The 15,935-nt window shown below is 38.0% G+C and overlaps 1 protein-coding gene and 1 long non-coding RNA gene across 2 annotated transcripts; both read left to right on the top strand.

Annotated features, from left to right (window-relative positions):
- The first annotated feature begins 107 nt into the window (after positions 1 to 107).
- LOC103596169 lies at positions 108 to 897 on the top strand. Its single transcript, XR_551027.1, has 3 exons — positions 108 to 211; positions 450 to 577; positions 789 to 897. It is a non-coding gene; the product is annotated as an uncharacterized LOC103596169 (long non-coding RNA).
- A 2,291-nt stretch (positions 898 to 3,188) lies between these two features.
- On the top strand, positions 3,189 to 15,674 carry AS3MT (arsenite methyltransferase). Its single transcript, XM_008579744.1, is given in 5 exon segments — positions 3,189 to 3,333; positions 5,171 to 5,191; positions 5,194 to 5,312; positions 7,883 to 8,017; positions 15,383 to 15,674. Coding segments are annotated over 5 exon segments (480 nt in total). The 5' UTR covers positions 3,189 to 3,236; the 3' UTR covers positions 15,491 to 15,674.
- Positions 15,675 to 15,935: the final 261 nt, after the last annotated feature.

The following is a 15,935-nucleotide window of genomic DNA, read 5'->3' as shown; positions in this document are numbered from 1 at the left end:
CCCGCCCCTCAGCCCCCCTCCCTCCCGTCGCGCCCGCGACCCCGTGCCGGTGCCTCCGCACCCGCGCCATTTCAGCCACCTTGTCCCCTCCCGGCTGTGGCCGCCCCGCTTGACGTGGAGATCTGGAGGGATGTGCAGGTGAGAGCGGGAGCGTCTAGGACGGCCAAGGTGGACCCTGGGCTGGGTGGGAACCCTGAGCCTGTAGAAGACGGTACGTAGAAGGTCACGTTATTACTCTGCCCGCGCCCCGCTCCCTTTTCCCCCGCTCCCTGGGACCCCGGGGTCGGGTTGGGGCGGGGCAGGTTCTGGGCCTAGAGCTTTTCAGGAAGCAAAGGTTGGCCAAGCCTGGATAGGTGGGGGTGGGGTGGGGACCGAGCCCTGGCCGCGAAGCCGCAGCTTCTGCTTTTTCTCCTCCCCATCCCTCACCCCACTTTTGGCCGCTGGGTCAGATCTACTACGGACAGGTGCTGAAGAATTCAGCGGACCTCCAGACCAATGCCTGTGTCACCGCAGCCAGGCCAGTCCCCAAGCACATCCAGGAGGCCCTGCGGAATGTACACGAAGAAGTAGCCTTGAGGTAGAGTGCCCTGTGCTGTCCCCACGAAGACCCCAGGCTGCATCTTTTCCAACAGATAGCGATGCCGGTCACTAAGGGATTAACTCATTCCCACCAATCCATCCAGCTTGCCTTGTTTATTGTAAAATTCCTAAAGCTCAGCATCGACCGTGTTATTACTCTGCTTAAGAAGCTCCACTGATACCCCTCCATTCCTACCCTTCACTCACAGGATACATTCACACTCTTGCACCTGACATTCAAGACTGTCCACAGTTTGGCCCTTCCTAACCAGCCTTGGCTCCCTCTTGATGGATCTTGGATGTGACCGGTGCCACTGTGCACACAGTAAGCACAAAATAGCCGCTGGCCTTGTCTTCCACTCCAGCACCAAACCCCTCCCCAAATCCTTTTAGGAGAAGCCTCCTGACTTAAACAGAAACCCTTTTGCTTCTGCGCAGTTCTCCACCCTGCTTGCATAGTTTCCTCATTAGTATAATGCCCCTCTTTGATGGTATCAGCCAGCCCTTGGCGCCCTATATAAGCTCTACCACCCCCACACCTCGTGCTGACCTCATTTTGGGGTCAGCCCGTCTTTTTGTGCACAGCCTGGCAGATTCTTTTCCTTTAATAAAGCTTGAAGGGTACCCGGGTGGCTTGGGCTCACTTTCTTTCACCTCTGACCTTTCCCTTCCTCACTGCCATCAGCACTGCCTGCCCATCCAGCAGTTATCAATTTGGAATGCCTTCCATCTCCTTTCTACTTTCCAAACCCTCACTGATGTCCTACCTACTGCATGAAGCCTTCTCTAATCCTTGAGCACCCTCTTCCCCAAACTGCTACAGCACTTACTCCCTGTGCCACTTGGTTTGTCAATAAATCAGGTAATAAATCATAAGATAGGGCTGGCTGGTTAGCTCAGTTGGTTAGAGCACAGACTTGTAACATCAAGGTCAAGGGTTCAGTTCCTCAGACCAGCCAGCTGTCAAAATATATAAAATTTCAAAAAAAACATAAAATGTTTTTTGTGCTCATGTTTTACCTCTGCAATTAGAGTAAATACTCCTAAGGGACAGAAATCTTCTTACATTGCTTCCTCACTAACTAGCACAGTCCTGTACTTGAATTAGATGGTCAGCTAATGCCAAAATATATTTAGTCAACGAATATTTTAGATGGCTTATTTAAGTCTTAACACCTGGAACAGTGACCAACAATACTGTGGTATAGCAGATACAGTCCCCTTACATGGAGCTTCCAGTTCAGTGGAGGAGACTAAACAACTAAGTAGAAATATGAATGAATGGTAGAAAAAGGAAGGAAAAGAGGGAGAGAGGAAGGAAGAAGAAGGATTTATAAGTTTTAGTGGTTCCACCTCTTCTAGTGTCTAGAGAAAAATACGTATTTTCTCCTATGGCAGTGGTCTGGTCATCCCTGAGTGTCTAGCAAACTGCTGGATTTTGGATCTGGGTTGTGGAAGTAGGAAGGATTTATAAGTTTTAGTGGTTCCACCTCTTCTAGTGTCTAGAGAAAAATATGTATTTTCTCCTATGGCTGTGGTCTGGTCATCCCTGAGTGTCTAGCAAACTGCTGGATTTTGGATCTGGGTTGTGGAAGTGGCAGAGATTGCTATGCACTTAGTCAGCTGGTTGGTGAGAATGGACATGTCACTAGAATAGATATGACTGAAGACCAGGTGAGATGATTTGGAGAACACGGAGGAAAAAATTCTTGAAAGCATTCTTTTAGAGATAAAGTTGTTTCCTTTGTGACTCTTCTACCATCTATCCTGAAAGATTTTGTTATTGAATGAGGAATTTGTTCAAGCAAACCCCATGTAGCAAGGAGTTTATGTCCCAAGCTGCAGAATGTCCCACATGTCCATAGGATCTTGTATACCTATCCAGAATAGCTCAGGGGAAATATATTCCATTAGGAATAAGAAAATTTTAGGAAAAATGTAGTGTGTTTTTAAAAAATGTTGATTATCAAATCTATATTTATACAAGATTCTGAAGTTTTTGCTTAACAGGGTTGTTGTAGAGCTCAAATAAAAATATCTATGTAGAAATGCTTTAATAATGTCTTTGTTAGTATGCCATTTTAAAGACCAGGTCACTGTCTTTACCAAGATGTACTTATAAAAGGTAGACATTATTGTAGAATCTAGACCTCCAGGCTTTTGAAATTAGCTAAATAAAATCTTAAATTCTTGATCACTCATTTGCCTTAGATTTTAAGGTCAATATCTTAAATATATAATGTGGTGTTCTAAAAGTAAATAGCAACACTACAACAAGTTATATAATTTTAAAGGGATACGGGATATGATTTGGTAAGAGATACACCACCACGGGGCTGCATTTGGTTCAGATTGGCTAAACATTTAGGTAACTTAAGTATCTTTATTTAGGAGAGAGATACCCTTGGAAAGAGATTTTATTACTTGCTAGATAGGGCACTCTGCTTGTAGCCCACTGGCAGCAAAACACACTAGCCAAAGAGAGGACTTACTTTAAACTGAACCATAAACTGGTGAGCACAAAAGACCAGCAAGAGCACTAGGCTCACAAAGGGTGAGCTCAGAACCTTTTGATGGTTTTTTAAATTGATCTTGTTCCCTCATCCCTTTCTTTGTTATCTGGGACCAGTGTAATCTTTAACCTTGTTTGGACTAATATGGCTCTGTTTCAGCATGGTGGGGAGCTATATTTCAGTGACGTCTATGCTAGCCTTGAATTGCCAGAAGAAATCAGGACAAACAAAATTTTATGGGGTAGGTGTTTTTGCGTTGTTTTGTTTTAAGGCAGATGCTTGTTCATGTGCAGAGCTCCATTCTGCTAATAGCCAGTATGAGGCTAAGTGATGTGGGATCACATGGGATTATGCCAGGATTCTTCCTCTGCCACTCAAAAGTGATGTGATCTTGGACAATTTAATTGATTTCTTCCAGTCATTCTTTTCCAAACTGTAAAATGTAAATAATAATACAATCTTCTTTATAGGGCTGTTATGAAGATTAAATGGGATCATTAATGTGAAAAATACTTTGAAAATTGTAGTGTGGAAATGAGCAACTGTTCTAGAGCTGATGCACTTTAATCCCCTTATGTTCTTCTTATTATTGTGTTTATTCCTTTATTGTCATTTTAATGGGGTCTCTGGAGGGTGAGAAGATACATGCATGCTTGTGGTCAGTCTGACTATGAAACCAAAAGTTCTTACTTTTAATATAAATTGTTAACTTTTTTCTTATTTACAATATAAATGGATATTGTTAAAAAGTTGGAAAATACACACACTCAAAAGAATTACTTTAAATCATTTAACCCAGTGCTAACCGTTTTAACATTTTAGTATATATTCTTCTTGTTGTTTTTTCTGTGTGTGCGTAATAAAATTGGGAGCAACTGTATATAGAATTTAGCATTTTGATTTTGTTTATTTAGCATATTTCCTAAGTCTAAAGATTTGTAAAACCATTAAAAAATGTTTGTATTATACAGCTGTGTTGTACAGCTGTACCATACTTTAACCATTTCTCTGTTGGTGATCATTTAGGTTGTTTCCAATTTATTAATGTAATAAATAAAACTTCTATGAACATCTTTATACCTGGGAAAAACTCTAAAATGCCTTATGAACATTAGTGTAGTTATTGTTCTGGTAGCTGATCACTATGAGATTTATCTGGAGTTAAAGGCAATTTTATAATTTCTCTTTTCTATTTTATTCACATAACAGTACTTTTCAGAATGTGACCTAATACATGGATGAATATTATGATCACAGCTAGATAGAACAATTACATTAGTGAGTATCCTGAAGAATGGTTCCCAGAGAACATAAGCTAGCATACCCAGGTTTTTTTTTTTTTTTTTTTGGTTTGTTTTTGTTTTTGACAAAAGCTGGCCATTAAGGGGATCTGAACCCTTGACCTTGGTGTTATCAGCACCATGCTGTAATCTAGTGAACTAACTGGCTAGCCCTGCATACCCCATTTTAACCACTACTTTCTAGACCGTGGGGGGATGTTCAGGTTAGCTTTTATTTCTAGGAACTATGGTTTAACTAATACCATGTCCCAATCATTATACAGAAGAGTAACTCTTAATACTGTATTAAGTATTGGTTGGTCTGTGATTTTTTTTTTTTTTTAGGTGAATGTCTGGGTGGTGCTTTGTACTGGAAGGATCTTGCCATCCTTGCCCAAAAAATTGGGTTCTGTCTTCCATGTTTGGTCACTGCCAATCTCATTACAATTCAAAACAAGGAACTAGAAAGAATTATTGGTAAGAAACAACAGCAGGGACTATTATAACTGCAACCTGAATGGTTCAAATTCTGTGATTAGGAAGTGTCTTCTGAGTGAATCTCATTGAGGGAGACTTTGTATCATCTGGGAATACCCATCTTGTCTCCTGTATAAGAGTAACCTGCCAAAAATATTGCTAAAGCACTTTGAAGTCATTCAGTAAATACAGTGAAATGCCCAGAAAGATAAACATGCAAAGAAGAAAATCATGTTTATAATATGTTTGCTCCTCATCTCCTGAGCAAACCAATAGCTGTTGGAGTGCTGGAGATAAACTATGAATAAATTCTGTTTTTAGGTGACTGTCGTTTTGTTTCTGCAACTTTCGTCTCTTCAAACACCGTAAGACAGGACCAGCCAAAAGATGCCAAGTTATTTACAACGGGGGAATCACAGGACATGAAAAAGAACTAATATTTGATACAAATTTCACATTTAAGGTAAATAAAAATTTCCAGGACTTCTGGCATTCTTTCTACTGTTGCCCTTGCTCCAGGTATTTTTTTCTTGACCTTGAATTGCTTCTCACTTTTCTGGTGGTTTGTGTGTGTGTGTAAATTTGTGTGTGTTTGTGTGCTTATTTCTTTATTTGCTGAACCACTGAAAGTAAGTTGCAGACATCATGAGGTTTCACCCTTAAATATTTCAGCATGCAGGAGCACTTTTATGATTTTGTCCACGGTGTCTCCCAGGTTGATCTTCACATTTGGTTCCCAATAAACTTTACAGAACTTACAAATAAATAAATAAATACATAGATAAACAAATAAATATTTCAGCATGCATCTCCTAAGAATAAAATATTCTAAAATATTCTCCTACACAACCACAATACCATTATCACACCTAAGAACTTTTTTTATGAGAAGCCTCATTCAGACATTGGATTAATGGAGCTATAGAGAAGTGTGATGAAAAGACCAGCAGTGCTGCATAGTGATTCTTCAACTGTTTAATTGTGTCATGGAATTAAGGAATTTTAGCGTTTAATGGTGACACTAATTGGTGTTTCTACTGCTCTTTGTATAGTAGGATTTGTTTTCTGCAAATGGAAATGTACAGGCTTTGGAATCAGATACCTGGGTTTAAATTCTGTCTCTGTTATTTATCACTTGGTAAAAACTTGAATGAGTCACCAAAATTCTTTGAGTTGCAGTTTGCTGCACTGTAAAAGGAGGGATAATAATACCTACTTTGCAGAATTTCTACAAGGATTAGTAATAATTTCTATAAGGATTAGCAATAATATAGAATTTCTGTAAGGATTAGCAATAATATAGCAAAAAATGGTACATACAGAGATTTTAGTAAACAGAAAATACAGTCATTATTTGTTCCAAAGGTGGAAAGAATTAGTGTTTCCTTCTGATTTTTTTGGTCCAAGTAGCATCATCAAATTTCTTAAATACTCTCCTTTGTGCTTTTTCACCGATGTGCCATTCCTTGCCGTACTTCCTTCCACAGTAGATTCACAGAATCAGAGTTAAGGACCTTAGAACCATCCATCTGGTCTAGTGGTTTCCAAAAAAAAAAAAAAAAGTTTTTAAATAGAATAATTTTTTTAAGCAAAATTTAATTTAAAACATCAGTACTTTCTGTATGTCAGGGATTGCTTTCCATAACCCCAATATATGAGCTTTTCTAATAGAAGCAGGGTTGGGTAGCCCAGAATCTCCTGTGTTCACTCCAAGGCATGGGCCCTTTACATCCTGGGACTCACAGAAGTGCACTTTAAAAACCTCTAGTCCAAAGCCGGTAATTTTTCCCCCATTATTTATTTTTTGAGTTGACAAATAAAAATTGTATGTACTAATGGTATACAATATGATGTTTTGTCATATGCATACATTGTGGAATGGCTAAATCAAGCTAATCAACATATGCATTATCTCAGCTACTTACTATTTATTTGTGGTGAGAACACTTAAAATTTACTCTTTTAGCAATTTTTCTAGTGTACAATACATTGTTAACTACAGTCCCCATGTTGTACAGTATATCTCTTGAACTTATGACTCCTAACTGAAATTTTGTGTGCTTTGACCAGCATCTCCCCAATCCCCCAACCCCGACCCCCAGCCCATGGTAACTACCATTCTACTCTCTGCTGCTATGAGTTCAACTTTTTTAGATTCCACAAATGAATGAGATCATGAGGTATTTGTCTTTCTGTGCATGGCTTATTTCACTTAACATGATATCATTCATGTTCATCCATGTCGTTGCATATGACAGGATTTCTTTCTTTTTTAAGGCTGAACAGTATTCCGTTGTTTATATATACTATATTTTCTTTATCCTTTCATCTGATTCCATATCTTGATTATTGTGAATAATGCTGCAGTGAACACGGGACTGCAGATACCTCGACATACTGATTTCATATCTCTTGGATATATACCCAGCAGTGGGATTTTTGGATCTTATGGTAGTTCTATTTTTAATTTTTTCAGGAACCTCCATTCTTTTCTCCATAGTGGCTATACTAATTTACATTCCCACCAGCAGTGTACAAGGGTCCCCCTTTTCTCCACATCCTCGCCAACTTATCTTTTGTCCAAAGCCGTCATTTTTGAAGGGCCGGCCCGTGGCTCACTCGGGAGAGTGTGGTGCTGATAACACCAAGGCCACAGGTTCGGATCCCATATAGGGATGGCCGGTTGGCTCACTGGGTGAGCGTGGTGCTGACAAAGCCATCATTTTTGTGATGAATAAGGTAAAGCTCAGAGAACAGTTTTCTACATCTGTCTCTAAGTAGAGACTAGCCACTGGAGGAACGAGTATCCCTTTTTAGTGCTATCACCAAAGAAAAGCTGATTATAACACTGGTCACTTCCATCTGGAAATAAACATGAAACTAGCTGCAGGATCTGAACATGAGAGAATACCATGTTGGAAGGTATGGTCTTTTATCTTGAAATGCCACTCATTAGTAAAACATCTGGGCATTTTTCTTTTATTGAGACTAAAGGGGCATCTCTTAATATGTGTTTTTTATGCTACCCTTTAGAAAGGTGAAGCTGTTGAAGTGGATGAAGAAACAGCAGCTATCCTAAAGAATTCACAATTTGCCCAAGACTTTCTGATCAGACCAGCTGGAGAGAAGTTGCCAACATCTGGAGGCTGTTCTACTTTAGAATCAAAGGTTTGTTTGGCTTTCCTTACCTCAAACAGAGAACCATTTTTTCAAAAATCATCATGCTTGCCACAGCCTACTACTAAAGCAAGAAACAAGTCATTATTCTTTGCAGTTGGCCACCACAATTTATTTCTAGCATATTTTTATCTCTAAAATGGGTATCTATAAAATGATTTGAATTAATTTCATAACTTCACTTTTCAATCCTGACAGTAAGTCATATATTCCTAACTTGATACATCCATGAATGGACTTCAGGGAATCCACCAACCCTTTAAAATTTTATGTGTGGGACTGGCCAATTAGCAGTTGGTTAGAGTGTGGTGCTGATAACACCAAGTTCCAGGGTTTGATCCCTGTACTAATCAGCCAAAAAGAAAAAAAAAATCATTTGTGTGTATGTATATTTTCTCAGGGGAGGATGTATTATTTTCATCAGGTTCTCAAAGGGGTCCAGATACAAAAAGGTTAAGAGCTACCTTTAAAAAAGTTATGCAAATTATACACACATATTTTTAAGTCTTTTAATACAGATATTCATATTGCTCTTCAGAAAGATTGTACCAGTCTACATGCCTACCTGATACCTTTTCCTTGCACTCTACTAATATCGGGTAGTATTAAAAAAATCTTTGCTTGTCTGATAGGCAGAAAATAATTTGTTGTTTTATTTTGTATATTTTGAACTTTTTGGTATATTTATCGACCATTTATATTTCACCTATGTGGACTTCCTATATAATGCCTTTAACCATTTTCTATTACAGTGTATATTAGCCTTTTTAAAAATTGCTCTATAAGAGATTCTTTCATGTTACAAGTATTTTTTCTCAGTATGTCAAAAAATAAAAAAAATAAAAAAGTTATGCAAATTATACACACATATTTTTAAGTCTTTTAATACAGATATTCATATTGCTCTTCAGAAAGATTGTACCAGTCTACATGCCTACCTGATACCTTTTCCTTGCACTCTACTAATATCGGGTAGTATTAAAAAAATCTTTGCTTGTCTGATAGGCAGAAAATAATTTGTTGTTTTATTTTGTATATTTTGAACTTTTTGGTATATTTATCGACCATTTATATTTCACCTATGTGGACTTCCTATATAATGCCTTTAACCATTTTCTATTACAGTGTATATTAGCCTTTTTAAAAATTGCTCTATAAGAGATTCTTTCATGTTACAAGTATTTTTTCTCAGTATGTCATTTATCTTTTGAATTCCTTTTCCCCCCAATAGATGTTTTCATTTTTTATATAGGTATTTCCTTTATGGTTTCTGCTTTTGATGTTATGATTGGAAAGACCTACCCTATGTGAATGTTATTAATTGACCTATATTTTCTTCTTTGTACTTTTAAAAATTGAGATAAAATTCACATAACATAAAATTCGCCATTTTAGCCACTTTAAAGTGTATGGTTCAGTGGCTTTTAGTGTATTCACAAGATTGTGCAACTATCACCACTATCTAGTTACAGCGCATTTTCATAATCTCAAAAAGAAACCTCATACCCATTAAGCAATCATTCCCCAATCCTCCTTCTTGCTAGTACCTGGCAATGACTAATCTGATTTCTGTCTCCATGGATTTTCCTATTCCAGACATTTCATATAAGAGGTGTCATACACTATATGTCTGGCTTCTTTCACTTAACATGTTTTCAAGGTTTATCCGTATTGTATCTGTAATTCTTTTTATGGCTGAATAATATTCCATTGTGTGGATATACCATATTTTATTTATCCATTCACCAGTTGATGGACATTGTTCTACTTTTTGGCTATTGTGAATAGTGCTGCTGTGAATATGCATATATGTATACTTGTTCGAGTACCTATTTTCAGTTCTTTTGGGTCTATACCTAGGAGTAGAATTGTTGGGTCTTATGGTAATTCTACGTTTAACTTTTTTGAAGGACCACCAATCTGTTTTCCATAGAAGCTATACCATTTTACATTCCTGTCAGCAATATATAAATGTTCTGATCTCCCTTTATCCTTTCCAATACTTATTTTCTGGTTTTTTGACAGTAGCCATCCTAGTGGGTGTCAGGTGGTATCTCTCTGTAGTCTTGATTTGCATTACTGTAATGATTAGTGATGCTGAACATTTCTCCATGTGTTTATTGGCCATTTGTATATCCTCTTTGAAAAAATGTCTATACAAGTCCTTTGTCCATTTTTAAATTGGGTTGGTTTTCTTTTTGTTGTTGTGTTGTAGGAGTTCTTCGTATATTCTTGACATTAGACCCTTATCAGATATATGATTTATAAAATTTTTTCCCATTCTGTGGGCTGTCTTTTCACTCTGATAGTGTCCTTTGATGCACAAAAGGTTTTAATTTGATGAAGTCCTATTTATCTATTTTTTCTTTGATTGCTTGTGCTTTTGGTGTCATATCTAAGAATCCATTGCCAAGACCAAGGTCATAAAGGTGCTTTTAGTAGTTTTTAAATTTTTTAATTATTTTTTTATTGTGGTAAAATACACATAACATAAAATTTACCATCTTAACCATTTTTTTTTTCCTTTTTGTCTTTTTTTTTTTACTGACCGGAAACGGGATCACAACCCTCGGTGTCGCGCCCGTACCGGGGACCGGCAATGGGATCGCAATCCTCGATGTTGTGCCCGCACCACGCTCAGCCAGTGAGCGGGAACCAGTCTCCACATGGGATCCAAACCCTTGGCGGGAGCACCGCCGCGCTCCCAAGCAGCACACTCTCCAGTGCGCCACCGGGCCGGCCCCATCTTAAACATTTTTAAGTGTACAGTTCAGTGGTATTAAATACATTTATAATGTTATACAACCATCACCACCATCCATCTCCATAAATCTTTTCATCTTGTGAAACTGATACTCTGTATTCATTAAAAAAATAACTCCCCATTCTCCCCTCCCCCGCAGCCCCTGGAAGCCACCATTCTACTTTCTGACTCTATAGCGCACTCTCCAGTGCGCCACCAGGCTGGCCCCATCTTAAACATTTTTAAGTGTACAGTTCAATGGTATTAAATACATTTATAATGTTATACAACCATCACCACCATCCATCTCCATAAATCTTTTCATCTTGTGAAACTGACACTCTGTATTCATTAAAAAAAAACTCCCCATTCTCCCCTCCCCCGCAGCCCCTGGAAGCCACCATTCTACTTTCTGACTCTATGAATTTGACTGCTCTAAGCACCTCACACAAGTGGAATCATACAGTGTTTATCTGTTTATGACTGACTTATTTCACTTAGCTTAATGTCCTTAAGGTTCATCCATGTTGTAGCATGTGTCAGAATTTCCTTTCTTTTTAAGGCTGTATAACATTCTTCTTCTAGTACTTTTATGTCTTTGTTTTTCACACTTAAATTTTTAATCCACCTGGAATTTATTTTAGCATAAATATTGAGGTATGAGTGTGACTTTTTTTCCAAATACTAACTAGTTCAAGTTTTCCTATTTCATTTATTAAATAATCATTTCTCCACTGTTTTGAAATGGTAACTTTCATCATATCCTAATTTCTTAAAAGTATATTTGGGCCAATATTCCACTATCTTCTAAAATGATTATTTTCTAAACTATTTTAGATTCATATTTAGAATTATATTAGTAACTGAAATATTGGAATAGTATTTTCTAAAGCATTTTATCACAATCTGTCTTACGTAATCTCTCACAACTACCCTGTGAACAAGGCAGATGGGTAGTTATGACAGATACTAGCATTCTTTTCCTTTCTCTCTCATATATTTTTATATTTCCCCTGTTCATGCTATTCTAATTATTTTTAATTAATTCACTAATTTATAATATTATAATGTTTAGAACAGGCTTAGTGATGGATTTCAAGACTCTTGGCTGATAGAACTTCTCCCGACATTCTCCAAGGTCATAACAGTGATGCACCTCAAGGCATTAAATGTTGGAAGCCCAAGGAAATAAAATACTGATGTTGCTGTGGTAGGATGGTGGCATAGTGTGGGGTTTAAGTACACAGGCCTTGGAGTCAGACAGACTAAGTTCAGATCCTGGCTTTGCCACTTAAGTGTGATCTTGGGCAAGTTATCTAACCTCCCTAAACATTAGTTTCCTTGTGTGTAATGGGGAGGTAATAATCACTTTCTTTCCTCAGGTTGTGAGGATCAAATGAAATGATATGTGTGAAATGCTTAACCCAATGCCTGGCACATAATACATACCCAGGAAAGAGAAGCAGTTATAATTACGGATTTGTACTTATTAAGATTCTTGGTCTCTTGGGACTGTGCTTTAAGTATTTGAATTCTGACCAGGATTCTTTGCAGGATTCTTTTATGATTCTCCCACACACCCTTTCTCCTGGTCTCAGGAATTCTGTAATTTTTCTCCATGAATTTTTGCTTTCTATTGCTTGTTTTTTGTAGTAATTTTGGACACATTGAGTGTACATTGATATACAAGTAACTCTTGTGCCTTTTTCTCCTTCTTCTGTTACCTTGTAAGCAGTCTTTAAGAGTAAAGCTTATTTAGAGATCACTCAAAAATGGTAAATTTGTAGTTGGGGAAGGTTAGCTGAACCCAAAAGATAAGAATCGTGGAGCTAAAATCCTGGAGTGAGTATTACCAGCATGAATCTAGCCCAAGCTAAGTATAGAAGCCACTTGTAGATCTGAAGAATGATTTCCTTTCTTTGGTTTATTAAATTCTTGTGCACTCTGCTATTGTCACTCTTCTGTTTTTCTAAGAAGCTAGAAAGATTTGAATTTTGGGGGGAAACTAGAGAGATTTGACTTTTGACTATTCAGTTCATTAAACATTTCACAAATGTGAAATTGGTAGTTTGGAACTCTGGGGAGTTCACTGATAACAAAACCTTGCTTGTCAGTATCAATGTTTATTTTAAAATGTTTTTATTATTCTAATTATGCTGTAGTCTGATTTCCTAAATACTGGTTATAAACGATGTCAGAGAAAAAAAGTCTTTCCTCCAACCATAACATTTCCAGTGTCCTCTGGCTGTAAAAAACGTGGCTAAAGGAGTGGCTTCTGCAGAAGACTATTTTCTCCTGGTGTCTCTCTCCTGGTTTTCCCTCCTAGCATGCATGCAGCACACGCAGAGGAGGGTTCTTGACCTCAGATATGAATTGTAAAATTTTACATATTTGAACTTGTTCATCCCAACATACAGTTTCCTTTCTATTCTACCTAATTTCCTTCAGCCTGCAGATGTGCCAATTTAGATCCAGTTCCAAGTTTTTGAAATGGGAACAGATGACACTGAAGGAAGATTAAAAATTTAAAAGAGCTGTGTGACCTAGGAGTCTAGCCTTGTGCTCTTGGGAGAGGACATTCTTATCTTTTTTATGGAGGTTTTTTTTCTTTTTTTCCTTGGCAGCTGGCTGGTAGGGGGATCCAAACACTTGACCTTGGTGTTAAAACACTGCATTCTAACCAACTGAACTAACCAGCCAGCCCCCAGAAGACTTTTAGATAAACTGTAAAGTAAGGACAGTACAGGCAGGTGGCCAGCAGGAACTGCATGTACTTATGTTTTCCGTCAGTATTTGCCTCAATAGAGTAATGAAAGGTGAAGATTGTTTTTGAGAGCCCTTCTGCTGCTTTTTCTTTTCTTCTTTCTAATCCTGACAGGCAAAGTGTATTTTGCTACTAAGAAAATTGTTATTAAAACACTGCAGCATCTGAAATGATGCAAATAGAATTTGTGCTATGGACTGTCTTGCTTTCATTAATAGTAATGGTGGCAATGGCACTAACAACAATAGCAATAATATAGAGGAACTAACTTTTATTGAACAGTTAGTATGTTCAAGGGACCATGTCATTTAGTCCTCACAAAAACCCTTTTTATCCTCATTTTACAGATGAAGAAACTGAGAGGCTCAGAAAGATTAATTTACTAATCCAAGGTCACACAGCCAAAAAGTGGTGAATTTGAACCCATGTCTGATTCTGGAGCTGACACTCTTAACCATGCTGCACAGCCTCTCCGTATTTATACTTTTCACAGAATCACAGGATGTTGAAAGGACTGTTTATCCAGACATCCCACCTTTTATTTCCCTCAGGTCTTGAGTTTTTTTGTTTTTTTTTTTAAAGATATCAATAAGGAGATCTTAACCCTTGACTTGGTGTTGTCAGCACCACGCTCACCCAAGTGAGCTAAACAGCCATCCCTATACTGGGATCCGAATTCACAGCCTTGGTGTTATCAGCACCACACTCTCCCTAGTGAGCCATGGAACAGCCCTGGTCTTGAGATCTTTTAGTGCTAGGAGCATGCATTTGAAAATGATATTGATATTACTGTCTCCCACTGGTAGACAGGACATTGAGTGGGAAGAAGAAGGGTCTGGAAAGTCATTTTTCTGGGTGAAAAAGAGGAGAGGCTAACTTTTCCAAGAAGGAGTTCCAGAACACTGAGAGGAGGGAATACAGTAGATGTGAAGGCCTGGCAGCAACAACCAGCCCAGCTGCCCTTCTTCCAGGCCTGCAGATCTCCTGCAAGATGCTAGTCTGCATTTGACAGAGCCCAGATCCAGGCAGACCTCTTCCTTATAGAAAGGTGGAAACTGAGGTCCCGAATGGTCAGGCCACCAGTAGGTTACTTCAGTAATTGGAATGGTCCACAAGTCCATCATTTTCATGAGGGTAGACTCTGCGCCTGTCCTGTAAATTCTTCTTATTTGCAGTGACCAGCATTAAATACTATGAGTATAAATTTAATGAATTAGTTATTATTCTTTAAATTCATGTTGATTTCCTATCTTTGTGCTTGATTTTTGTTTGGCCCCTCTAGTGCTACTGTTGGAGGTATCTCATTTGGAAGTGAAAGGAGGAAAAACAGACTGCAGTCTTGTCTTTTGAAAACTTCACTTACTGTGCTCTGCGATCTGGCTGGCTATTGCTGGCAATCTCAACATCTGAACATTAGCAATTGCTAATGATGGCCCTGTATCTGGGATTTACTTTCTTGTCTTGCACACATTTCTGGGGATTAGAGTAAGGAAAGGGAAGAAGTTTTAATATTTCAGTATCTTAGTTCCATAGGGTTAAAGAGCACATGCAAATAGGAATCCCACAAAACAAAATCAACTGAGCAAATTCAACTCTTCTGGCCCAATAAGTACCATCTTTAAGAAGCTTTAAATGAACTTTACTTTGATATTAGTAATAAGTTGGTTAGAAGTTTCAGGAATAGAGTGCCTTTGTAGCAGAATGACTGATGCTACTCCCAGGAACCCATGGAATTATAAAATTTATCTCCCTTCTATGTAAATCAACCTAAATCAAACAAGAACATTGGTATTTGGGCACATCAAAACACCTTTAACTTGTCCTTTCATTTTGGTTTGCTTTTTGACAGGATATAATCACAGATCCATTTCAGCTTGCAGAAGAGTCTGAAAATATGAAGTCCAGGTGTGCCCCTGATGTTGCTGGCAGGTGCTGTGGCACAAAGGAAAGCTGCTAAATCTACAGCTGACTAGATCACAGTAGTGGACAAGAGGCTAAAGAATGATTTGCATACATTTTAAAATCTGCTCTTCTCCATAGCACAGACCATTAGAAAAACTAAATGGCAAAAAGGCACCAAATTCTAGATCATTAATAAAAATAAATGAATTATGTTTTTTGATTCAATAAAAATTAAAAAATAAATAAAAATAAATGAATTATTTTTAGGAGGTATTAATTAAAGGTTTACAGCGAATCACCTACCTAAAGACAAGTTAAAACAGGTGTTCTATTTCTTAACTAACTCAAAGCTCTGGTGCCACTTAGTGGTCAGAAGTGGAACTAAGCAGCCGTCTTAATGCTTGGCCAAGGGGCAAGAAAGGCTTCAGAAGTAACAGTTGGCAGAGAGTCTCAGGAAAAACATCTTTTTTTCTGCATATCAGTTTTTGCACTCTGCTTTA

This window comes from Galeopterus variegatus, unplaced genomic scaffold (assembly GCF_000696425.1).
Source record: "Galeopterus variegatus unplaced genomic scaffold, G_variegatus-3.0.2 Scaffold1953, whole genome shotgun sequence".
NCBI classification, from domain to species: domain Eukaryota; kingdom Metazoa; phylum Chordata; class Mammalia; order Dermoptera; family Cynocephalidae; genus Galeopterus; species Galeopterus variegatus.
Note: the sequence above shows the minus strand (reverse complement) of the source record. Positions and strands in the feature narration are given on the sequence as shown.